General features: G+C 48.2%; 1 protein-coding gene across 4 annotated transcripts in view; it reads right to left on the reverse strand.

Annotated features, from left to right (window-relative positions):
• MAP3K4 (mitogen-activated protein kinase kinase kinase 4) overlaps positions 1-26,385 on the reverse strand; it is a 102,761-nt gene that overhangs the window by 51,927 nt on the left and 24,449 nt on the right. For all 4 annotated transcript variants that reach the window (XM_045294419.1, XM_045294417.1, XM_045294418.1 and 1 more), the window contains exons 2-3: positions 8,837-9,027; positions 1,494-2,851 (exon numbers count right to left, since the gene is read on the reverse strand). In XM_045294419.1, the coding sequence (XP_045150354.1) occupies positions 1,494-2,851; positions 8,837-9,027 (1,549 nt within the window). The remainder of the gene's footprint in view (positions 1-1,493; positions 2,852-8,836; positions 9,028-26,385) is intronic.

Consider the following 26,385-nt stretch of genomic DNA (forward strand, 5'->3'; position numbering starts at 1 on the left):
GCTCTGAAGACCCCAATCACTACTCACCCAAGTAGCATGGAGAACATTATTTTTTTTTAAGTTGGCTATGTGCCCATTGACCTTGATGGCCTTGAGCCTGCAGGCCCAGTGACTCATTTCCTCAAGGTGTTTGGTTTTGAGTTTTCATAACTTTTCCCCCTATACGTTCCACCACATATATAAATGCATTTGCAGCACAGGTAAATACACAAATACGTCAAACCTATCTTTATCCATAGGCATATTTCCACTGGCCCTCCCAAATCGATCCGATGTCTACCCATGCCTTTAGTCCTTTAGTTGTGCACCACCACGGTCACAAGATTGTGTACTCAACAGTCTCTGGTACATTTAACTCTTGCGAACTTCCCACTGTCTTACTCTGCCTCCATCACCTTCTTCTGCCAACCTCTCTCTCGTTGCACACGGCTTCCTCTTCTCCAAAGTAACACAGATCTACTCCAGCCAGGGGCCCCTCCCTCCCATCCTTGGCAGCCATCAAAGAATGTTTCCATTAGTATAAAAATCTTTTCTGGTTATAATATTGAACTAAATATTAAATTCAATCAGCATAATGCCCTCCAGGCTCCATGAATGTTTTGCAGCCCTGCATACAGCCACTGAAATGCAGAACCAAACTCAACATAGGTTTAGGGCATCTCAAAGATCGGGGTGCAAACTCACAGCAGGAAATTCCTTGTGTTTTTCAGACTCTCCAGAGAGTGATATTCTACCTGCTCCTTTCCAGCTTGATCACCCGGAACAGCAGGATGTTCTGAGAGAGCAAGCTATCAAACCCCCTTTTGGACACACATCTTCACCTATCAAAACACATCAACAGACATCAACGAAACCTTCCCTTAGACGGCCAGCATCTAGACCAGTGGTTCTCAACCTTCCTCATGCCACGACCCTTTAATACAGTTCCTCATGTTGTGATGACCCCTAACCATAACATTATTTTCTTGCTACTTCATAACTGTAATGTAAAAATCTGCTATGCAGGATGTATTTTCACTGTTAAAAATTGAACATAATTAAAGCAGTGCTAATCACAAAACAATACGTAATTATATATTGTGAAATATTTATGTTTTCTGATGGTTAGGCGGCCCTGTCTGACCCCCAAAGGGGTCGCGACCCGTAAGTTGAGAACTGCTGCTCTTCGGGCATTCTGACATACACCAGCCATGCTCCCAGGAGTGCGGTCCGGTCCGCAGTAAAGAGGAAAGAGCCAAGGCCACAGCTCCGGGCGCCGCATCCAGCATCTGCGTGGGTGCCTCATGAGGGACTCCCACTCAGCCCAGGCTCCCCCTCTACACTCATCCTGAGGCTGTCCTACCCCCCAGCTATTTCTATGGCGGGATTTTTCCACTCTGCAACCCACCTGACACTCAATCCATCAAGTTCCACACCTTTTCAGAGATGCACTTCCCCATTCAACACCCAGTGGCAGGGACACCAGGTGGCACCCAGAAAAACTGGACACCTACCTCCATGGGGGGCTCACTCTTTGCCAACGCTATCCGCGCCCTTTGCAAGGAGCCGTCCATTAGCTTGTGCAGCCTGAGAATGAGCTTCCGGAGGCCCATCTGCTTCAGGGCCTTGTCCACAAAGGGTCTGTAGATAGAGGTCCGACAGTGCCGGCTGAAGCTTGCCTCTGCACTGCAGTCTGGAGCCCCCCAGCCTACCGACTCCTCTTCAGACTCCCGCCGGGCAAGCTTCTTTGGCACGCCGTCCTGGGGGTGCCCGTCAACACTGTTCTCAGGGGGCTGCCTGATCTCTTGTCTGCTCCGGGCAGGGAGGCGCTCGCCTTCGCTCTCCTCAGCACTGCTGTTCAGCTCGTCCAGCTCGCCCTCCAGGTCAGCTCCCTCGTCCTCTGCTTCGGGGCCCCTGGATGGTCGAGGAGAAGGGATTTCAAACACTGGCCAGCCAATGTCGGATAAGTTCTTGATGCCCAAAACCGTGCCCATTATCCTTAGCTTCTGATTCAGGTCTTTCGTGATGTTCAACCACAGACAGAGAGCCTGCACCCTGTCCTGGAAGTCCTTGGCAGCATATTTCTCATAGTCCTTCTGAAGAGCATGCAGCGATGGATAAAGGGCCTCTATGTACTCGAGCAGCTCCATGATCCGTTTGACCTGCTCAAACGAGACCCTCTGGCGCTGGAGATGCTCATGGTAAGTGGAGCAATCCCCCAACCGCGCGTGCCGAGGGCCGCTGCACTGCCCCTCCGAGGGGGTGCCATTGAAGCCGGCTTGCACGAAGGCACAGTTCCCGTAGTTCACTTTGAACGTCAGGATCTCGCTGATGATGTCGGGGATAGCCTGGCGGGCCGTGTACAGGAAGAGATCCTGGTCGTTGATGGTGCGCCCCGCGTGCCAAGCCTGCAACTCCAGCCAGATCAGCTCGTTCGATCGGTTGAACCAGAAGGTGGAGGTACTCTCATGCCCTCTCTGCTCCCTGTCCTTCTTCTTGGAGACTGAGGTAAGCTTCAGAAGGAGCCGCAACGTCTCAAAGAACTTCAGGCGGTCGGCTGGGCAGTCCGTGCGTGACGTCTGGCGGGTGGGCCTGGCAATGGGCATGGGCACAGAGAGCGGTAGCTTGGCGTTGCTGCAGCCCAGGCTGAGGTAAGGCTTGTGCAGGTCCACGTCTTGGATGGGCTTTTTGGGCAGAGAGTTGCCCACGGAGTCGAGCATGAACGAGCACTGGGCGTGTTTCTTATGATCGCGCTCCGTTGTCCGGAGGGTCGCTCGGGTCTTTTTCTCATGCTTGTAGCTGTGGTCGTCCACACTCTCCACTGCCTTCCCAGGCTCCCTGTGGGCAGGCTGGCTGAGCACACTCATTTTTTCTGTTAGGAAAAGAAACAAAGCGTGATGTCACTCTACGGCATGAAGTTACTCTGAAGAGTCTCATGAAAACTAGCGTGCACGTGGCACGTTTATTTGCAAGCTGTCTTGAGGGACACAAAAGACCAGATTCTGAAAATTAAGTGGAGCAAAAAAGAGATGTAACATTTCCCCTTGCATCAAGAACAAAATCCCTGCTATATCCCTTATATGAGGGTACCCAAAACACCTGGACTTATGCCCAGCAGGGCGCAGCTTTCACTGCATGCACTTGTCCTGCGATGGGAGCACCAAGCAACTCGCTCTGAGGTAGCACATGCCGGGGCTTCACCTGGGAAGGTTCTCTCTGGTCACAGTGAATTATTTCGTAAAAGCAGTTTTGCTTGAACCTCGTTTTTTGTGATGGCTGACTTAAGAACAGCATGTGGCTTTGAAATCTTGTTTTCTGCTCAGGAAAAATGCCGCAGAGAATTATTGTGATATTGAATACAGCTTACAAGGAGCGTTATGGGAAAAACTGAAGTGTATGAGTAGTTTTCTCGTTTCAAAAAAGATGAAACGTCGACCTCGTTCTGGATGTCTGTCAACGTCCCAAACAGACAAAAAGGTTGACTTGCAGTGCATTTGGCTTCATTGCATCAGATCTGTTAATCAAGCTTTCTATTTAGAGGTTCTGAAAAGATTCCTTAACAGTGTGTGACAAAAAAAGGCCTGATTTGTGGCAGACGGGGACTGGTTTTGCCACCACAACGATGTGCCCACTCACGCAGCCATTTCAGTGTGCCAGTTTGGGGCAAAAAACAGCATGCTTCTCTTGTCTCACACACCAAACTCACCTAACCTGGCTCCAGGCAACTTCTTTTTGTTTCCGCAAACGCAGAGGGGCATGAAAGGACAGCGATTTGACAACGTAGAAAAGGTGCAGAAAAAAAACGAGGGAGGTGCTGTCAGCCATCCAAAGAGATGAGTTTGAAAAATGTTTCCAAGAATGGAATCACTGATCTGACAAATGTAGTAAGTGCAATGGGGAGTACTGTGAAGATGACAAGGTTGTTTTGTAAAAAAATTTAAACAACATAGCTTTAAAAACATTCCATTTGGGGGGTACTCCCTAGTATTCCCCACTATTCGTCCCTAATATTAGCTGTGCACCTCTACACTACAAATCGTAGCTCCCATGGAACCCAATATGAGCAATCACCTAGAACTCAAGAAGGGAGCGAGACAGAAGTCTGGTACGCCTGAGAAGCCCTGGCGACACCACAGTAAAGCACGGAGAAGCAGCCTGGTCGAGTGTAACAATAAGCGCAGAGACCACTACGCAGATGCAGGAGCCCAGGGGCACACCCGTTCGGCCCAGGTCAACTCTTTTTTTTTCCTAATTATTATTTTTATAAATCATTTCATTTGGGAGCTCTTATATAACAATCCACACATCAATTGTAACAAGCACAATTGTACATATGGTGCCATCATCATTTACAAAACATTTTCTTTCTACTTAAGCTCTTGCTATCATCTCCTCTTTTTTCTCCTCCCTCCCCCACCGTCCCTCATGACCCTGATAATTTATGAATTGTTTTACTTCCACATTTTACTCCGTTCACTGTTTCCCTTCATCCACGCTCCCGCCGTTCCTTCCCCAGGGCAGGGAGGGTGTATGTTGGTCACTGCGATCAGTCCTCCCCCTTTCTCTCCCTTCTCCCCCACATCTTCCCCTACCCTCATAGTATCATTGCTCTCAGTATTGGTCCTGAGGAGGTTATTTATCTATCTTGGATCCTGTGTGTTGAGCTCTCTTATCTGTACCAGTGTACATGCTCTGGTCTGGCCAGATTTGTAAGACAGACTGGGGTCATGATAATGGCGGGGAGGAAGCATTAAAGAACTAAAGGAATGTTGTGTTTTGTAGGTGCCATACTGCACCCTGGTTGGCTCAACCCCTTGTGACCCTTCTGCGAGGGGATGTCCAATTGTCTACAGATGGGCTTTGGGTCTCCAGTCTGAGCCCCCTCATTTGCATCAAAATGGTTTTTTGTTTTAGGTCTTCTGATGCCTGATACCTGATCCCATCAACACCTCGTGATCACACAGGCCAGTGTGCTCCATCCATGTGGGCTTTGTTGCTTCCCTGCTAGATAGTCGCTTATTTAACTTCAAGCCTTTAAGACCCAAGACACTCTATCTTGTAACAGCTAGGTACCACCAGCTTTCTTCACAACATTAGCTTATGCACCCATTTTGTCTTCAGCAATGATGTCAGAAATGTGAGCATCACAGAATGCCAGGTTATTAGAACAAAGTCTTCTTACATTGATGGAGAACTTGAGTAGAGGCCCAATGTCTGTCTGCTACCTTAATATATAACCTAAAAATATATGTGCATGGACTATATCACTATCGTTACATATTAATATATTTACATATGCACATGCCTCTGCTTATACCTCCTTCAATGTCTTTGCCCCCTACTTTCCTCTATTTCCTTTGACTTTCCTCCTGTCCCAGTATCATGTTTGAGGGTCAACTGTTTCTTGACAAATGTGCTAAGAAACAAATTCAAAATGGATTTAAGAACCTAAATGTACAAACTAAAATTCACAGAAGAAAATATAAGGGCGGTGCTGTTGAGCCTAGCTTTTAACAATTAATTAATATAATAACAAAAGCACCAAAAAAGTACAAATAATAGAAAATGACAAGATAAATAGAACCTTATAAAAACTAATGACTTGTGTTTGCCAAAAGACCTTACCAACACAAGTATAAAGACAAGCGAGTAACTGGGATGATGTATTTGGAAACTATACTTCTGACAACAATTTATTAACTAAGACATACGTATATAAAGCTTCTGACACTGTAACTCTTTACGGGAGTAGAAAGCCTCATCTTTCTCCCAAAGGAGTGGCTGCTGGTTCCAACCACTGGCCTTGCAGTGAGGAGCCCGACACATTCAATGGTGTGATTCAGAAAGACTTTGCTTGGAGAGAAAACAATTCACACATTCTTATTTCCCAGGAAAACTTTTAAAACACAGCTGACCAATTAATTCTAAAAAAAAGGTCTTCAAATAACTGAGGAGATCGTGTGTGACTGAGTCACATGCAAATCTGAAACATGGGTCTTCCTGACCCAGTGTTCAGGTCATAGCATAAATGCCGCCAGTCCCCAAAGCCTTCCTAAAACCCAGGTCTCTCAATAATTCCCCACCACCCAGTGTACTATGTGCTCCTGTACAGCTCACCTTGAATTGTGTTGTACTTCCTGGTCATCTGTGTGCCTCCTGAGACGTAGGACCCTCCACACTGCTCACACCATGTAGTGTGGTTACTTCCTGCTAGTGTGCTTCTTGTGAGAGAGAAGCCCCTCCATGCTGCTCACATTGTGTTGTGTTTGTTACACTTCCTCCCTATCTGTGTGCCTCCTGTGAGAAACTAGATCCCCTACACCACTTACACCACGTAGTGTTGTACTTCGTGTTGACCTGTGTACTTCCTGTGGGGGTGGGACCCTCCTTTCTGCTCACACAGCATCACCACAGGAGCAGAAAGCCTCATCTTTGGTCCATGGAGTGGTTGGTGGGTTTGAACTGCCAACCTTAGAGTTAGTAGTCCAATGCTTACCTGGCAGTGCCACTTGGCCTCCTAACACCATGTATCTTATTCATCATCTACACCAGTGCATTTGGGACTGTGGATTCTCACCCAGATTCTGGTCAATGGAAAGGATGAAAGAGAAATGAGGGAAGGAAGGAGGGAGGAAAAGGAGAGCCAAGTGGCAGAAGAAAGGCAAGGAACAAGGGCAGACAGAAAGCAGCATGGACGGAAGAACGGACCTAACTGAGAGTGCTCTCTGCTGGCCAAAGACACCGTGGAGACAAAGAAAAGGAGTTGGAAGAAACTGCCCAGAAGCGTGTACTCCTAGCAGAGTGGAGCCAGGCTGGAGTCCCAGCTCCAGAATTTGTGAGTGACAGGACTTAAAACCATCATTTATTCTAAGTCTCACAGTCCTGAAGAGGGGGACACTGATATTAATACGGATGCATGACATGATTTACTTCAGTACTTGAAGGCTAGAAAGGAGTGAAAACAAGCATCTTTTGCTTATGACAGGGCAATGGCTAATGCTTCCCAGTCCCACAGCCCTCACTAGAGCATCCAAGGCAGGGCTTTCCTTTACAGGCAGAGAGGCGGTGCCGAGTCTGCTCCTGGGAGAGGCCGTGTTGGTGGGGCGGGATTCCATGTCGCCTGCTGACCGAGCCTGTGCTCCTTCCTGCCCCCATGCTGTCCTGAGGGCCAGTATACATGTAAGAACCATCATGCCATCACAAATACCACAGTATGGACACATCTGTGGCCCACCTGGCCACCGTGGATGCTTCGTCGGTACCTTTCCTCAGTATTTATGAACAAGAATTCTGGCGTGAAATCATGCACCAGGTGTCAAGCATGTTAAACTACATTCAAGCATCTGGCCTTACAAGAAGTTGCTTTAACATGACAAGCCTCGATTTCATAATCTATAAAATGGGTGAAGTGTCCTCAATTCTTCTAAAATGTTACAGACCAACAATTAAAAGCGAGGGGTGGGGGGGCGACTTGGCACCTTTCCTCTTACCACACATAGCAAACTTCAACTAGCCTTCTATCACTGGTTCAGTAGAGGCTCCTACCACTGAGGTGTTTCTGTGACAAAAAGGGGAAGAAAGGTTGTAAAGATGATACACTGCAATACTGTTTCAGAAGACCAAGGGATTATCCTACTAAAAATAAAGCTTAAAAAATGATCTTCACAGGGAAAGGAAGACTCCTGACCACATAGGAATCATTCTTTGAATAAGATTTCCCTCAAGAAGATGATGACAAGATTGAAGAAAGTGGTGATGATTGTACAACTCTTCTTGATGTGACTGTATGAGTGAATTGTACAATATGTGGATTATATGTCAATAAACTGTGGGGGGGGTGGGGAATAACTAGAGTATAGCCATTTCTCTTGTACTCCCTCTCCTTTCCAGAGGAAGGGATATTACAGAGACCCAAGGTGAACAAGTTGGCAGCCAGAGAAGGAGCAACACTAGAGAAATGTGAGGAGAGGATCCAGAAACTCAAGGACTCAGGGTGACCCCACAGAAATGAGCAGAACTGCCCCATGGGGCCCCCCAAGGCTATGATCTTTCCGGAAGTAGATTACCACATCTGTCTTCCATGGAATGGCTGCTGGGTTCAAACACTGGACCTTTGGGTTCACAGCAGAGCACTTAACCACTGTGCCACCAGGGCGCTGGGAGAACATATAACAGGGGAGGTGGGTAGACTTAAAAAAGGAAATCCGTCAACTGCCAAGTTCAAGCCCAGGCTGCTCCACAGACAGGGAACATCTAAAGCCCAAAGGCTTCGTGAGCTGTGCTTCCACGCCGATGTTGGTCCAACTGGTAGGCGGGCTGAGCTGCTGAGAATGAAAATGACTGGGGCGGAGCCTCTCAGGAGGATGGGTTACTAACACCAGGGAAAGGCAGTCAAGGGGCCCTTGAGTGGTTAGAAGGCAGGGGTCCCTCTCGTACCAGTGCTGCGGAAGGAAACAGAGCCTGGGTACCAAGCACAGTGTCCCCAGCAAGGAGGACGGAGGCAGTCAGGCTAGGGAGGCCTGAGGGAGGCAGCCTCCCCCCGGGTCTCCCAAAATGCCCAGCTCCTCAGTTCTGGGCAGACGGACTCTAGGGCATCTGACCTACTAGAGTGAGGTAATAAAGCCTGGCTACTGTGCCCCTATCACCAAGAGCGACTGGAATCCCCAATCCCAATGGCAGGAGCGATGGCGCTCTCCTTCATGATCAATACGGACAAATGGAAAAGACAACAGAATTTTCCAAAAAAAACCCTTTTGAAGCCCCCTTCACACTGCAGAAAGATCAAATTTAAAATACAAGGATCAATGGATAATTAGATGTCACAAAAAGATGATGTAAAGACAGTGCGTGGCCTCACCCTTCAAGTTGGCCCGGCTGGACGGCTTTCCAACACTGTTCCTCTGGTGTTTGGCTGACATCCGTTTCATCTGCCGCGGTGTGCTGGGGGGTGAGGTGCCATACAGAGTCTCGGCATTGGTCTCATCTGAAAAGTCTTCCAGGTCAGATTCAGAATTCTTGCCAGGCGTGCCTTCCAATGGGCACTCTTGCCTAAGGAGGACAAGTCGTAGAGAAAGTACTCAGTAACATGTAAGTTCATATGCAAATGACTTACCGTTGGTGTTGAGAGCTCTTGTACAGCGACTCTATACTGGCATCTACATGGAGACTTCACTCACAGGGGGAAGAGAAGAGGGGGCGGGCATAGCACTGGCCCGCGTTTTCCCACCAGCAGTCAGGAGTGCCCCCAAGGTACTTAGGACAGGCAGGTTCTTAATCCTGTTTATAGAACTGTTTCTAATAGAAGTGAAATTTAAACCTCAGAACTTTTTATTTGAAATAAAAAGATCAAAGAACTGGAAGATACAAATCAGACAGACAGACCGACCAAGCTGCTGAGCGGATGAGCCCGACCCTGCCCTGACCCGCAGGGCTGCTCCACCTCTTGGCAGCACAGGGGAACAGGAACAGAAGGGGCCCCACCACCAGGCAGCGCCCCAAGGAGCCCACTAAGCCCATGGCTCCCCATCCTCTGATGAGCGTCACAGTGCAGAATTCAAATGGGAGGGGGTGGGGGTGGCGAGGGAGGGCCCACAGTAGACAGAAGGATGAGCCCATGCTCTTCCCAAGGCAAGGCCTCATCAAAGGAAACACCGTGGCTGAGCCTCCATCCTCAGCCAGCCTCTCGCTCTGCGTTGGTAACACTAACGAAGCTAACTGTCCTGCTACTACCCAAAACAAACACAATCCCCAAAGAACGAACTAGGGAGTCCACAATAAAATCTCTTCCAAGAGTGGATCACCACGGTCTACCCCATTCTAAATATTCATGAAAAAGATTCATCAGGCCTTACACGACTAAGTGCATACTCGATCTGAGATATAATCGGACTTTGTCCTTGCGAATGCATCTTGGTATAAAATCAACACTGTCAGAATCAAGGGGTTAAAAAAAAGGAAGTCCATTCCACCATTGGGGTGTCCAAAAGTTCTCTGCAAGCAGATGCTTTATAAAAGTGCATGGTGTCATGCCGACTGACTTTGACCAGATTCTGAAACTTTCTTTCTTTTTAAATCACTTTATTGGGGGCTCTTACAGCTCTCATCACAATCCATACATCCATCCATTGTGTCAAGCACATTTGTACATATGTTGCCATCATTTTCAAAACATTTTCCTTCTACTTGAGCCCTTGGTATTAGCTCATTTTCCCCCTCCCTCCCTCACTAACCCTTGATAATTTATAACGATTTTTTTTATGTCTTACACCAATTGCTATTTCCCTTCACCCACTTTTCTGTTGTTCATCCCCCTGGGCAGGGGGGATTATATGTCAATCATTGGGATCGGTTCCCCCTTTCTCCCCCCACCTTCCCCCGACCCTCCTGTTATCGCTGCTCTCATTATTGGTCCTGAGGTGTTTATCTGTCCTGGATTACCTGTGCTTCGAACTCATTTCTGTACCAGTGTCCATGCTGTGGTCTAGCCGGATTTGTAAGGCAGAACTGGGGTCATGAGAGTTGGGCTGCTAAATTCCTTTCAATGGTATACTAACTTTGTAAAACTAGATTGTTGGCATGTGGTATCATAAAAAAATGAGCGTGAAATAAAAAACAAAAACCAACTCACTGCCACTGAGTCGATTCTGACCGAGGGCAACACTGTGGGGCAGAGTAGAGCTACCACTGTGAGTCTCTGAGACAGAGACTTCCCCACAACAGAGAGGCTCCTCGTCCTCCTGTGGAGCGGCTAGTTTCTGGCTATAGCCTTGCAGTCGGCAGCCCCAGGGGAGCCCACCACGCCATCCGTAAGTAAAAACCAACCCAACCCTGGGATCCCATCTAAGGCCAAGGTTTGAGAGACTGTGCAGTGGCTAGTGGGATGCACACATCCCATCACTAAGTAACTGTAGTTATATCAGAATGAAATAAAACATCTTGTGTTTATTATTCTGATTTTCTTAAATCAGAAGAGAGACAACTGCCTGCAGGCTGGCGGGAGGTGAGCAAGAGGAGATTTGTCAGCTGCTCCTTTGTGCATGTGATGAGTACTCGGCAGAATGTAGAAACAACGTCATGTTAACACGGGGTAAAGTCCGAAAGACCTGCCACTACTGGGGCTTTCAAATCACGCACGCACGGGTTCTTTCCACACAAAATGTGTTTATTAAACATGTCTCTGCAACTAGAGGCTGGCTGCGGCCAAGTTCGTGCCTTAACGCACACCTTCGTCTCTTTAGGGTGCCTTCAGAAAATAAGCATCTATTTTTGGGGCTGTGGGAAAAAATGAGGAGGTCGGAGTTCACAGCCAATTTCTAACAAAATCAAAGTGGACACCTTCTCAAATCATTGAGGCCTTGTGCCAAGTTTACTGGAATGCTGCCTCAGATTAAAAACAAGTTTTCAGATGGATCTGTTGTCTTATGGAAAGTTGGGAGATGAGTCCAGAGGGGAGAGACCGTCACCCTCAACGGAGGAAGAAACGACCTGAAGTCCAGAAACGGGTGGAAGACTTCAGAACTGCCTCTGAGGAGGCAGCTGTTGACATCGGGGTCTCATGTGGTTCGGCAATTTCGATATGAAGCGCAGATCTGGGTCTCAGCAAGCTTTACACATAGCTCAGCTCACTCCAAGAACCCATCTGTCCATCAGTCGTTGAAGAGTGACATGAACGGAGACAATGTTATGGACAAATAAAAACCACGGACAAATCTTGAACTTACTAATATGATCCAAAAGTCCAACCAAAACACTGGCTTCCAAGGGGGTCTGCTGGGCCCGTTCAATTCAAGAAAAAGAGGTCAGCTCGGAAGGCTATGGTTATAGGTACTCGGCTAGTTATAGAAGACTGCTAGCTACCTGGCCAACCGACTGGAAGAGATTCATATTTGTACCCAAGGCAAAGAACGGTGATGCAGCAGAATGCAGAAATCATCGAGCAATATCATTAATATCACATGTAAATAAAATTCTGCTGAAGATCATTCAACAACGGTTGCAGCAGTCCACTGGCGGGGAGTTTCCCAGAAATTCAAGTCAGATTCAGAGGAGGACATGCAACATATGATGTCAGAAAGCTCTTGGATGAAAGCAGAGAACGCCGGAAAGATGTGTACTTCTGTGTTACAGACCATGCAAAGGCATTCAACGATATGGATCATAACCAACTATGGACAGCTGTGGTCATCACATGGAACTTGGTCACGGATCCTGAGGCAGTCGTGAGAGCAGAACCCGGGAACACTGCGTGGTTTGAAGTCAGGAAAGAAGTGCGTCAGGATTTATTCTCTCACCATACCTACCAGTCTGTATGCGGAGCAAATCAGCAGAGAAGCTGGTTCATATGCAGAAGAAGGTGGCATCAGGACTGGAGGAATGACACAACCTCGTTTGCTCAACGTGAGGAGGACTTGAAGCACTTGCTGGTGAAGATCAAGGAATGCGGCCTTCGGTAAGGATGACAGCTCAATGTAAAGAAGACTAAAACCCTCACAACTGGATCAACAGGTAACACCATTGTGGTAGTTACATACTCTGGTGTCAATTTGAGAGGATTACAAGTGAAGGGGTGGAGACTGGCCTGTCAATCAAGATACAACCAATGAGACCTCTGGGTGGGCATGGCCTTCTCCTGAGAATTCTGGGAACTCCTGTTTTACCTCCTTGGAAGCGGGAGACACCTCTCTCTCTCCACTCACTTCCTCGGAGACATCCCTGAAAAGCCACATGGACCTACCCTGATGCAGCCCTGGGAACTGCAGGAGCCACATGGAGACCCTGCCAGAGTTGAGATGCTTCTACCGCCACTGACTTTGCACCCACTGGCCTGTGACCTTCCGGCATTTGGCATCATTGCATGTGTTGCATGAGTCTGAAGAGGACTTCGTAGATTGGTATAGGACATATGGGCTAATATCGGACTTATGGACTTGATCTGGACTGGGCTATTTTCTCCACACTTGATCTTAGCCAAAAGGCCAAGAAGCGATGGGATATTTTCTCAATATTCAACTGCTCTTGTATATAAACCTTTCTTATTCACATACGAGTCCATGAATTTGTTTCTCTAGTCTACTCAGACTAACACAGTCACGATAAACAGAGTTGTCAAGGATTTCATTTTGCTTGGACCCACAATCAATGCTCATGAAAGGAGCATTCAGGGAATCAGCTGCTGCACTGCACCGGGCAACGCTGCTGCACGCAACTTCTTGGAAGTGTTGAGTAGTGAGGACGTCACGCTGAGGACTAAGGTGTGCTTCATCTAGGCCAGGGTATTTTCAATGACCTCAGTGCACACGAAGTTGGATACTGAGTAAAGAAGACCTAAAAAGAGTGGATGAACTTGAATTATGGCGCTAGAGAAGAATATGGACAGTGCTATGGACTGCCAGAAGTGTTCCTCAGAAAAAAAAACACATCTATTAAAATGTTAATTGTGTTATCTCTGAGCAATGGGAGGCTACACTCATTTTTTTCCTTTGAATGTGTGTTGTTTCAAAGTTTCTATAATAGACATATATGGCTTTTATCATTTAAAAAAGTTTTTAACTATGAAAAAGAATAAGGCTGGAGATTTACATAGATTTACAATGCTAATAAGACAAAAAGTGATTTTTTTTAAAAAAATCAGGTAATGCGGCCCCACACATGTGCAACCAATAAAAACATACAACTTATATGCCTAAAAGTGAACTAACTCAAGCCATGATCAAATTCAGAAATGCTTCAGATTCCCGTCACCTTAGACCTCCTACATGTACTACTCAAGGACCATAAAGCAAGATAACAAATAACACAGTTCAGAGATTAGCCTGAAACTTCTCATACCCATTTCTGTTATGCTCACTGCCACACAGCTGAGCTGGGTGACTGGGGTGCATGGCCTTAGAGTGCATGGCCATAAAGGCCAAGGTCACTTGTTCCATTTCCACCTGGTTGTTTGTAATGCTTCAGTGGAAAACGGGATAGGCCTGGTGTCCCTGGGTGGCAGAAATGGGTGCCATGATCGACTGCTAACCAGAAGGCTCCAAGTAGGAGTCCACCCAGAGGCACCTCTGAAAGCCCAAGAAAGCACAGGTCAATCTGGGCCACACAGGACTGCCAGGAATCAGAACCAGCTCGACAGCAGGTGGTGCTTTAGCAGAGACTGGTCAGGACGACTCACCAGGCGTTCTGGTGTGATGAGTCTTAGTTCAAATGCTGGATCTAGGAGCCTCAGAGGAATGACTGCAAACCTCCACGCTGCACAGCTGCAAGCCAGGATCATAAAAACTTGGACTCCACATCTACGAGGATCAAGTCCAATCGTGCATCGCTGGTGAGCCATGATTAAGTGCGAGGCTTGAACCTATCACCAGCTTTTCAGTGGCAGAAAGACAGGACGGGCTGCTGTGTCCAGCAGGGTTCTTCTGAACTGGGATCAGCTCGCCAGCAGAGAGGGTTTGAGGCAGCTCCCTGAATGAGATGATTTTTGCGCATCAGAGCCCTTGGAAGCCCCTGTGCTCCCTTCCTCATCAGCTTAGCGATCTGGGAGTGTGGGAGTGCCGGGGAGTGCCCCCCCTCCCCCATCCTGTGCTCAGCACCGTGCTTCCTGCAAACCTTGCACATCCAGTACGAGCAGGTTTTGACTTCTCTGTAATCACTCCACTAATATGCTCAAAGCCAGTGGGAAGGAAGTACTGTGGGTCTTCCAACGTTCCTATCTCCAATGGCTTCGAGCACAGTGCACACGATACTCCGTGTTTCCCACCACCACAATGCCATGCCCATGGAAATCAGTAGGAACCGGTGGCACAAAGGCTTAGGGGGCTAAAACACACAGGCCAGACAGGAGGAGCCCCAGCTGCAGAGCACGGAGACAAAGAGGAAATGTAGAACAAAAACTCTCAACACACAACTATGCAGGTGACAAGGGCATGTGACCTGAGGGCCCCCCGTCCTTGTGGCCAAGTTTGGGAAAGGTATTAATTAACCAACGGTCATCTGTTTCTTCTTGTCTTGGGGTCAAGTGTGGCCCATGAGTCCACTGGGCTGCCTGTTTCCATGCGTCTTCAATTTTCTTCACTCTTCTTTGCTGCGCGCGGACCAATGGGTGCCCCTCAAATGGCTGCTCACAAGCTTTTAAGACCCCACCCAGGTCGGAGGTCGAACGTGGGTTCTGTCATACTGATTAGCCTTGGAGACTCCCAGGACTACGGTCCTGCTGAGTAGTAACAGTCTTGAAGTGACACACCAGTCAGTGTGTCATGAGTCATACCCAAGGTCGTCTGACTCCAATGCTTGTGCCGTTAGACACCTTGCTGCGCTGCAGTTCCTCACTGGAAACGCCATCTCAGGATGGCTCTCAGGAGGCTGCTGTTGGTATCTCTGGTTTTCTAATCTGCCTACATCAATTGTACCCAAAGCCCTCTTAAGTCTGCATACCTTCACACGGACACACTAAAATTACTATGGACCTCAAAGTGTTTCCAGATTATTGAATTATTCTAGCAGCATATATCAGGAAACCCCATGAAGTGTGAATGTAGGACAGATGAATACTTCATAAACATTATCTATGAAGTACAGATGAATACGGATGAGGTATAGATGAATACTTCATAGTTTAAAATATGGTGATGTGTAGTGTGAACTACTTTCTCCATTTTTAATCATCGTACGTCACGGAAAACGAGGGAGAAATAAATATGCCACGTGGTGCTGCCAGTCACTGCATTTATTAAATGCACGTAACTGGTAATGTGTATATAATTAGTTATATATCATTACATTTTCGTATACAGCTATAATTAAAGAAATCAAATGCCTCTATTTTAAAACACATTTTAAGACAAGCATTACACACCAGTGAAGCTACGCAGCTAATACTTCCCTCGGGTTTTCCTTAGTCAAGATGGCAATTCACAGTGGTTGGAAAGGGTCTTGATTTGCACGGCATCTAAGTAACTTAGTAACTCTATGATATGCCAGCACAAAGCCCAATACTATTTAAGGAAATAGAAAAGGTCTACAGTCTAATAAATAAAATGTGCCATGTCTGCCATCCTATCGAAAACTGCCAAAGAAGCAAGAGAACTTTTTCCAAACCAGGAAAAAAGAGCACTTGGATGGAAACTGACAAGACGTAACACAAATAGAACGGAGAGAGATGAGAAATGTATCTGGAATCAGAAATACTCTGCATGGGCTTATTAGACAGAGAACGAGAAGGTCAGGCAAGTTGACCGTGTAGCAGAAGAAACGGCCCACAAAAAAGCAGAGATGAAAAGACTAAGGTGGAAGGGGCAGAGCAAGGCAGCAGATGAACAAAACCCAAACACCCCCAGGAACCTGGGGGACAACATCAGGTAGCTGAACACGTTCATGTACTATTGGAGTTCTACAAGAGACAGGGCGGCCGGGGGGAGTGCATGCAGAAAATAACTGATGAAATAGGGCTCAAAACTTTCTCAAGTTGAAGGACACCCTAAGCCTCTGCAGACCACACCTCAGTGAACCCCCAGCTGAAGAAGCACTCCGGTGCATACATAACCAAGCTGTTGAAAACCAATGAGGAAGACAACAGGAGGGACGCATCCCTGGAAATGGACATCATGCTTAATAAAAAGAAAAACCCTCCAAAAGAGACTGACACCGTTGCTGCCACATGGGCCCAAACACCGGAACAGTTGTGAGGAAGTGTGTTGGTGTACTGGACATAGGGTTGCTATGAGTCAGAACTGACCAGCTGGCACCTAACAACGACAAGAGAAGCCCTGATGCGGATTGTTTGGTTTTGGTAACAACAAAGTGATAAAGACAAAAATCCTAAAATCAGCCAAGGAGAAAAGGAAAACTGGAAAAACAGATACTCGTGGCAAGCTCGAGAACCTGTATTATAGCAGCCACGAAGCACACGCACCCAAGCCCTCGCTCAGTACTGGCTCCTGTGATGAGCACTCTGCAGTGTGGCCCGTCCATCGGGATGCCCCGGGGACTCTGGGCCAAGGAAACCAGTGAGGGAGACAGGAGCGCCTCTGAAGCACCTGCCTTGGGCTTGGAGATGGTCAGGGTAAGGCGGCTTTCTGGTGCCAACATCTAAACAGTCAAGCAAATCACATCGCGTTCTGTTGACAGGAGAATTTGTTGAAACCCTGTCTGCTTGATACCAGAATCTGGTCTAAGGGAGAACTCAGAAACCTAACTCACTGCCACTGGTTCCAGTCTGACTCACGGCGCCCCCGTGGGCTTCCCAGACTGTCACTCTTGACCGGAGGAGAAAGCCTCATCCTTCTCTCAGGTCTACAAAAAGAAGGTCTTGAGATTAATCCGTGGGGTGGGGAGGAGGTTGGTATCATTTTCAATGAAAAATGTGTGACAGAAAGTAGCATTTTAAGAAACTCACTGTAGCATGGGGCTGAACAATTCTGTACTGACACAATGGCACCTAAAATACCACATCTGTAAAGTAGGGTGGAGTCAGATTCAAAAATCTCTGAAACATGTCGTTCTGCAAAAAACCATTCAAATGAAAAGAGCTTCATTTAATGTTCTTCAGTCAATTCTTAAAAGGGTGTCTTATTCACTGACTTGTATGGGAGTTTTTCTACCCTCACCCCCTCTGCTCCCCATTATCCTGGCTGGGTTGGGTCATAACTAAGGGGCATCTATCACAGACATCTAGCCTGCCATGGAAAGAGCCCTAGTGGTGCGGTGAATGAGATGCTGGGCCAGCCAACACCCCCTCCTCTGTGGAGCAGTGCTACCCTGTCCTACTGGGTCTCTAGGAGCCAGGGTGGTTTCTGCTACTGAGAGAGTGGGGAGAGCAAGGTATGCAGGGGGGATGCATTTGTGGCTGTTCCTAAGGAATAGGCAGCACTTGCTCGGTCTGCAGTATAAATGAACGGCCACTAGCAGAAGCTTGAGGGTGCATGGCGGGCTCCAATAGTGCAAGAGCAATAGTAAGTCGGCTGACTTTTATGCTCAGTCTACAGGTGGATCTATCAATTGGCCTCAGGTGAGCCAGCAAGCCTCAAGCTTACCCTACTTTCACTATCTCCCCCAGCCTGGGTGCAGAGCAGAGAACCTTACAAACCCAACTACTCTGGGTTACTTTTCAAGCTGGTCACTCAGCCTTTCATTCCCTAATATCAAAGTTTTCCTACAGGGCGGATTAGGAATAAATAGAACCCCCCCCCCACCCGGCCACCCCCACATACACTGGCGCCCCAGCTCCTGGGCAGGCCCGTCTGTGCTCTTCACGGCTCTCCCCAGAGGCTGAACCAGTGCCACCATACATGCGAGACACAGTGGGGGTCCTGTGACGGCTCTGCGGTGACACACGAGGCTCAGTCACAGTTTGCTGTGGCACAGAGTGGTGGTTAGAGGACTACCGGCATGGAAGCATGACGGTTTCTGACAAGGTGACTTCAGCACTACTGTCACCCTGGCTGCCAAGACAGTCATCTACTGACCAAGCCAGTGGCCACAAGCTGCACCATAGGACAGATGTTTTGGGACAGGTGAACATGGGTGGCTATCCTGTCTCGAAGCTAATTCGTCAGAAAATAAACGTTGACCAAATTATCACAAGTTGTCTTCAAGCACTTTCACCTGGTATATCTCCTTCCTTATTTTATCATGCCATTGTGACTGATGATCATTTAATTAATCAAGTATATGGAAAGCAATAAAAAAATTAGGCATGACAATTAAAAATTGAAGCACACTGTGGCGGGTTGTGACATTGGTGGTACTCAGTGAACCCATCAGCCTTGTTCAATCAGCTCCTGTTTCAGGGATGACCTTGGGACCTGCTTGAAGCCCTGCAATGTAGCACAAAGGTACTGCTCCATCCCAGGCCTAAGTCTTAGCTGAGAAGGCCACCTTGGACGCTAGGGGACGCCAGGTACCATGTGAGCAGCCCCCCTGCTCAGAGGCTTTACAATGGTCTGTTGAGAGGCCATGGTGAGGTCACAGGGTGAGTGGGCACCCAGCGGCCAGCCAGCCCCGGCCACTTGGCCCGTGGCTTAGGCTATTTTAGACACCCAGCTGCCCCAGCCCATACCACGAGAAGCCCAGCCACCCAACCCCAGACCAGATAAATGGTTTTGATTTTAAGTCATGAAGTTCTCACTGCCACCCTCACTAAACCTGAGACATCTGATTTTCACTAAACCGGTGACGACGGTTCCCTCCGTGGTGGGGCGTGGCGCTGTCTTTCAGCGTGGGGCCTTCGCTGCTGCAGACACAAGCGCAAGGCAGCATCTGCAGTCTGTTTGTTTTTTTAACTACCAGGGCCCGAGCGTAAAGACTTTTATAGAGCAGGTTCTGTTCTTAGGAATTTGCTGAACCTTTTACAGTTCTCTTCTTCACCTAGAGTGATGGCAATATTGGGGCATCTGACTCACGGACACCTAGGCCTTCCCCCAGTACTCCAGGAAGACTCACAGGAACGACAATTCTCTTTTGCCTCCACATTTCATAGAGTTGTGTAATAGTTTCCTAAATTATGAGCTCACCACTGAAAAACACAAAAGGCTCACACAGATTTAGCAGCAAACAAGGACTAGCATAAAGTTCAATGGGTGGGAACCAAAACTCCCAGGAGTTCTAGAAAACAGTCCATCCACCACCAGCTCTGTGGCGTTGAGAAGCGCTGGCTGGGCCAGGTCTGGTTTTAAAGCAGTTAGTTAGACAGGTGAACCAGGCCAGGCACACTTAGGAAGCCTTCTAATCTAAGTCTTCTGTTACACTCCGAGATTCATATAAGGTATACTTTGTCAGCCCTAGACGAAACAGAACAGAGCAGGGCACACAAAGATAGAAAACCAACACAATGTAAAGAGAACACGCTCCCCAAATGGACAAACTCTATGCAGCATTGGAAAGGAATGATAAGTACCTCCAGACAAAGGCTTTCAGAAAATAAGTTCTTATAAAGTCAAAGAAACACACAATTACAAAATTATTTACAGACTTCATATAAATTATCAGTCCCTCGGGCTCAGCAGGAAACAGAAAGAGAAACGAGGCACTGAAGACACGAGTTGTGTCCCAGATGAACACAAATGGACTGCTCCTGTTATGGGGACAACGTGGCTGCACATAGGGGGTACTTAAGCCCAAGGGCACACTCTCATTTTCACCAGTTCTAATGCCAATGCCCTGGTGATGCAGTGGTAAAGCACTTGGCAGCAGACCTCCAAGAGAAAGAGGTGGCAGTGTGCTTCCAATGGGGTACAGCCCTGTCCTACAGGGTTACCGCGAGTCAGATCAACTCAACTGCACCAGGGTTGGTTACCCGAAGCTCTAAAAGCCAAGCCTAGCTATTCTGTGTCAAGATCACCAAGAAGATCCAAACACTGCAAGAAAACCCTTCGGGGATGGGCCCAATTGTAAAGAAGAGAGGAAGGAGGGGCCCAGTCCCAGGGAGACCCTTTGAACAGGAGAACTGAAGCAATGGCAAGCCTACAGAAAAGGGTATTTCCTAAAAGCAACATTCCCAAGGCCACGGTGTGGCAGGGAGGTCTGAGAAATGCAGATCTCGATTAAAGCTGAGGAAAACCAGACAAAGACTAACGTGATAGTGTCAGGATAAATCAGAGACCAGCTTGAAACCGTCACAAACGAAAGATGGCAAGAGCTGAGGAAAACCAAACAAACTAACGTGATGGTGTCAGGCGAAATCGGAGACCAGCTTGAAACCGTCATAAACGAAAGATGGCAAAAAGAAAAGGAAAAAGCATTTCAATCTCCCTCCATCCCCTCGTTTTTTCCAGGGAAAACATCTTTCAAAGCCCTACAAGCAGAGCTGGTTTATGGGAAAACACTGCACGTCATGATTGCTTCACCAGCATTCTTAGAAACCAAGCAACTGAAGGACCACTTTCCGAAGGAGAGGGATAAGGCCAGGGAAACACCCTGGGCTCCAGTGACCAGACATCCCTCCATGGTCAATGTGCCCCGTGATGGCTGGCACACATTCCACAGCCCACCTCGTGCCTGGAGGGTACACGCTGGGAGACATAAGCCCCTTCTCCCAGGGTGTTCAAATAGAAAGGAGGGGGTGGGCCACCGGGTGGGAACTTGGAACAATTGGGGACCTTCCACCGCTGACCTGTGCCCTGCTTAAACAGAAGCAGTACATTCACTGGGGGCCAACTCTAGGTGTCTAGCCTCAGTCCGCAATGAAAGGGCAGGCCGACTCTAAGCTGGGTCAGAGCACCTTGTGGTGCCAGAGGGGAATAAGTGTTCACAAATCCAAAACAGAGGTGCCGGGCCAGGGACACAGAGCCCGATGGCAGTGCTCCCATGGGCCACGGCAGGAACCACATCAGTGGCACAATAAATGCCACGGTGACCACGAGTCGTCGCTAGCATTACTGAATAAATCAGCAAATGGGGCAAGAGTCACATCTGCAGGTCATTTATGAAGCTACTCCCCTCACATGAGAGGCAGTCCTTGGACCTCCTGCCCAGCAGTGTGGGCTACACATGGAGGGACTCTGGTCCACGAACACTGAGTGAAGTGGCGCTGCAAGCAATCAGAGGACCAGGTCTCGGTCACTAGGTCTGCGTGGAAAGCACATGACTGACAGGATGTGGTGAGAAGGGCACGTCCCCAGTGTGGTCTCCCCCACAACCGGAACCCCAATCAGACCATGCGAAAGACCCAGCTGACCTCCCACTGATGGACGGACGGTATGCGGCAGCCTCACCCTGCAAAGTCACCCAAAGCGTCAAGTCGAAGGAGCCATCAAAGCCGAGACTGACTGCCAGTGGAGCTCTCAGAAACGGGAGTGGGAGGGCCGGCCGAGAAAGGAGTAAATCCGGTGCTGAGTCGGCGTGCCAACACTGGCCCCTGGCAGAAGGCAGCGTGCACAGTGCTGTTCCGCGGTGACAACAGGTGAGAGTGGGCCGGGGGCATGGGAGAAGACTGCACAAACTTTACAGCCGTCTAGAACACTACAGTGATTCTAAACTCATTTATTTAAATGAGTAATTAGCCATGTGGCACAGAAGAAGCACTCCACATACACACACACACACACACACACACACACACCGTTAGGACACAGGTACAGGAGCCCAAACCCACAGGCGTTGAGTGGGTTCCAGTTGTTAATGATCCCGCAAGGCAGAGGGGAAATGCCCCAGCGTTTCCAAGGCTGCCATCTCTCCAGAAGCAGGCTCCCTGGGAGTCATAGTGGGGTTCCAACTGCTGACTTTTCAGGGAATGGGCAGCATTTACCAACAGGCCACCCAAACCCCCAAAACCCCTGCTGCTGAGTCGATTCCAAATCAGAAGGACCCTGGTGGATGGGGTCGAACTGCCACACAGGGGTTCCAAGACTGGCATTTTTAAGGACCAGACAGCCACATCTTTCTCCCGCAGAGGGGCTATGGGTTCAAACCACTAACCTTTGGGTTAGCCGTCAAACATGGAACCACTGTGTCACCGGGACTCCTTTAGAAAGTAAGAGCCAGAGGACCTGATGTCGGGGGCTTAAGTGGAGAGCAAATGTTTTGAGAATGATGAGGGCAATGAATGTGGACAAGTGATGTATGTATGGATTGTGATAAGAGTCATATGAGCCCCTAATAAAACGATTAAAAATATAATAAATAAAATAAAATCAGCAAAAAAGAAAGAAAGTAAGAGCCAGGAGTAAATGAAAACTGTAACAGTAGTAATAAAATTACCTAACTATATATATATATGATGAGCATGCATGGTAGCAAAACAACGTGGAAGCCAAGGTTATAACAGTAACAACACACTGGGCTGTCCACCAGAATTCCCAGACTTCTTATAACACTAACAGGCTTTGGCCATCTTCCACCCACATCTCTGATCAGAAGAGTTGGGTTAAGGTTTCGAAATCATTTTAACAAGCCCTACAGGAGATGCTGATCTGTGAGCCCATGCCCGAAGCAGAATGAAACAAGGATCACACACAGCAAATCTCTAAGTGACAGCCTTGGCTCGTAGCAGCTGTGGAGGGAGACGCTCGGTGGTGGTGAGGGAGGGGGGTGTCAGCCAGGAACTAGCGGGGACCATCTGCCACCACTGAGCAAAGCTCTAGACTGACGGATGGAAGGACAAGCAGGCCGCAGGGTTAGAGGAAGTCCATGTACCCTCTGCTCAGGACAGTTCTCTGATAGTTATTTTCTATTCCTGGTTTTCCATATATGCTGTCAGGAGAAAGTGTCCTTTTCAAACAAATGTGAGTTTCAATGAGAAGTAAATGAAAATAGTTCAGTAAACAGGACAGCTGGCACCTGGATACAGGAAAACAAACAAACAAACGATACAGGAACTACACGTGCTGGAATACGGAGGGCGGCTGCACCAGGTTAGCCCCGTGCCCTTGCTGATGATCAAACATAGGAAGTGACAGATTATGTCTTCAAAGCCGAGTCCATGATCAAAACAAGGAGGTAGCATGGAGTAGCAAAGAGAGAATTTATATTGGCATGGGTGTCTTAATCAGCTGTGCACCAGGTTACCCAGTGAGCAAGGAGCTACTTTCCTGGGACAGTCCAACGCTGCGGTGCATGGAGGCAGTGCATGCTGCCACCTGCAGGCCCGGGGCCAAACACCACGCCTCCTCTCACCGAACCCTGCCAGAGCCTCTGTGCACAGCCGTTACCTGGATGGCAAACTTGCGCTGATGATGAGAGGTGCATACTGTGTGTCTAGTACATACTTATAGGTGCTCTGCTGGCCATGTTGGAAAAATGGGTAAATGTTGGGCCAGTAACCACAAGGTCGGCAGTTCAAACCAACCAACTGCTCCTCAGGAAAAAGATGTGGCTGACAGCTCTACTGAGTTACACTCTTCGAAACCCCACATGGATCACTATGAGTCACATCTGGCTTGATGACAGTGGGTTTGGTTTTTATTCTGAGCAAAAGATTTATAATATCAATAGCAAGCAAAATATCAATATTCAGAGTCTAGATTATCACCCAAACCCAGTTACCACAATTTGGTGCATGTCTTACTTGTTCCTGAAGGTATGGTCCCAGCCAAGCCTACTGTGCAAGGCCAGCATCACTTCTCAATTGCATCATCCTTAAGCCCCCAAGCAGTGGAGGTACCTGTGCAGTCCACAGCTCCCTAAGAACCAGCCGCCACAGGAAGCATCCAAACACACACACACTGGATTCACTGCCTCTGAGTGGAGTCTCTGTAGACAAGACCTCTTTAAAAGTAAGGAGGAGACTGTAAGGACAAAGGTTCACTTGGCCCAAGCCATAGTATTTTTAATCACCTCATATGCATGTGAGATTGGACACTGAATAAGCAAGGTGGAAGAAGAACTGATGCGTTTGAATTCTGGTGCTGGCAAAGAGTACCTAAAGTACTGTGGACTGCCAACAGAACAAACAGATCAGTCTTGGAAGAAGTACAATCAGAATGTGCCTTAGAGGCAAGACTGGTGAGCATTCGTTCTTTGGACACATTATCCAGAGAGATCAGTCCCGGGGGCAGGACGTCATGCCTGGTAAAGCAGAGGGCAGTGAGAAAGAGGGAGGCCCTCAACAAGATGGACTGACACGTGGCTGCAATAATGGGCTCCAACAGTTGTGAGGAAGGCAAGGTCTGGGCGGTGTTTTGTTCTGCTGCAGAGGGTTGTGATGAGTTGGCACTGACTGGACAGCAGCTAACAACAATGACGACGACGACGACGACGGGCAGAAAGCCCTTGTGGGTTTCAGAGACTCTCACTAGAAAGCCTCCTCTTTCGCCTGCAGAGCAGCTGGTGGTCTTGAACTGCTGACCTTGTGGTTAGCAGGCCAACTGCTAACCCACCGCACCACCAGGGCTCCTCCACACTCATCACACTGCCTTTATTCACGTGCATGCGCAATAAGTAGTCCCTGAGACTCAGTCACCCCGACCAGTACCTGGGAGGCACTGAAGACAACAGGGCTGTCCTAAGGGAACTGCAGTGCGGCCAAATATATTTAGTAGTTAACTGGGCAGTCAATTATCATGTCAAAATTGCACACAAGAAATTCCAATAGCACAAAAATATGTCAACAGCAAAGACAACGGTGCCGGATAAAAAGAGCCAGTATCCTGGCAAAGTGTCACTTGAGCTACACCCTAGAGGAGGAGGAAAGACCAGATTCCTGATCTGCAGAATTCAGAGCAAAGGGACTGGACCCATGAAGATTCTCTGCAACAGAAAATCTTCCCAAAGACAGACAGCCAGGGGCTGACAGCCACTGTGGCTGCCAACAGTGGAACTCCTTGGAGGTAGGGTCCTGCATTACCTGTTTTCCTCTGTCCTTGTGTTGGAAATGACTTGACAGCAGTGGGTGGTGGGCTTTAAGAAGGTAGGTTAAGGGAGCCAGAGTGACGCCGAGGTTTAGCAGTAGACTGTGAACTCAGGTCGGTGATTTGAGTGGACCAGCCACTCTGCAGCAGAACAATGTAGCGGTTGGCCTCCACAGAGTCACAGCATCAGAAACCCTACTGGACGGTTCTATTGGGGCTCTGGGGCCACTATGAGTTAGGATGGCAGTTGGGTGGAAGGGGCAGCGCATGCAAAGAGAACGTGGATCAGGTTGGAGCACTAGCAGAGGCATGTGGAAGTGGAGCCAGTGAAAGCTCGAAGGGGAAAAGGATTATCAGGAGGCGCTGAGGGCACAGCAGCAAGGGGGCGGGGCGGGGCACGGATGACACAGGTTTCTCAGGAACGAAACGGTGCTGGGCAGCAGGAGCAGGAAAAGTACTGAGACTGCCTGGGCCACTTGCTAAGTGAAAATCAAAGGCTGCAGCCTTCAGTGTGGATTACAACTCAACATAAAGAAGATCAAATCCTCACAAGTGGACCAACAGGTAGAGAGAGAAAAGGTTGGAGTTGTCAAAGATTTTGTCTTGCTCATGCAAGCAGCAGTCAAGCGCTCCACGGACACGCTGCACTGGGTAAATCTGCTGCACAAGGACCTCTTTAAAATGTGCGAGAGCAAGGGTGTCCCTTGGAGAACTAATGTGTGACAGACCCAAATCATGGTGTTTTCAACCACCTCACATGCCACGTGTGGCACAGGGATTGGTGAAGTACAAAGCACACACTTTAGTGAAAAGTCTGAGTTGTGTCAAATGATGACACCAATATTTCCTTACTCCTTCGTGGCCCTTGCCAGTCAATCCCCAACTCCCATCTTTGGCTCAAGGCAATCACTGATAGGCTTACTATCACTGCATTTTTACATTGTCTTCCACAGAGATTGCTGCAAATGAAACCATAAAATGTGTATGTTTTTAATGATTGATTTCTTTCATTTGGAATGCTGTTGAAATTAATCCACACTGGTATTTTTGGGAGCTCACTCGTTGTTGATGAAGTGACTCCAGTAAGTGAGTGCACCACAGTTGGTTGACTCACTCGCTAGTCCCTGGGCATCTG

The sequence above is a fragment of the Echinops telfairi genome, unplaced genomic scaffold, assembly GCF_000313985.2.
Source record: "Echinops telfairi isolate 266 unplaced genomic scaffold, ASM31398v2 ScPeMD7_3533;HRSCAF=4204_0, whole genome shotgun sequence".
Lineage (NCBI taxonomy): Eukaryota > Metazoa > Chordata > Mammalia > Afrosoricida > Tenrecidae > Echinops > Echinops telfairi.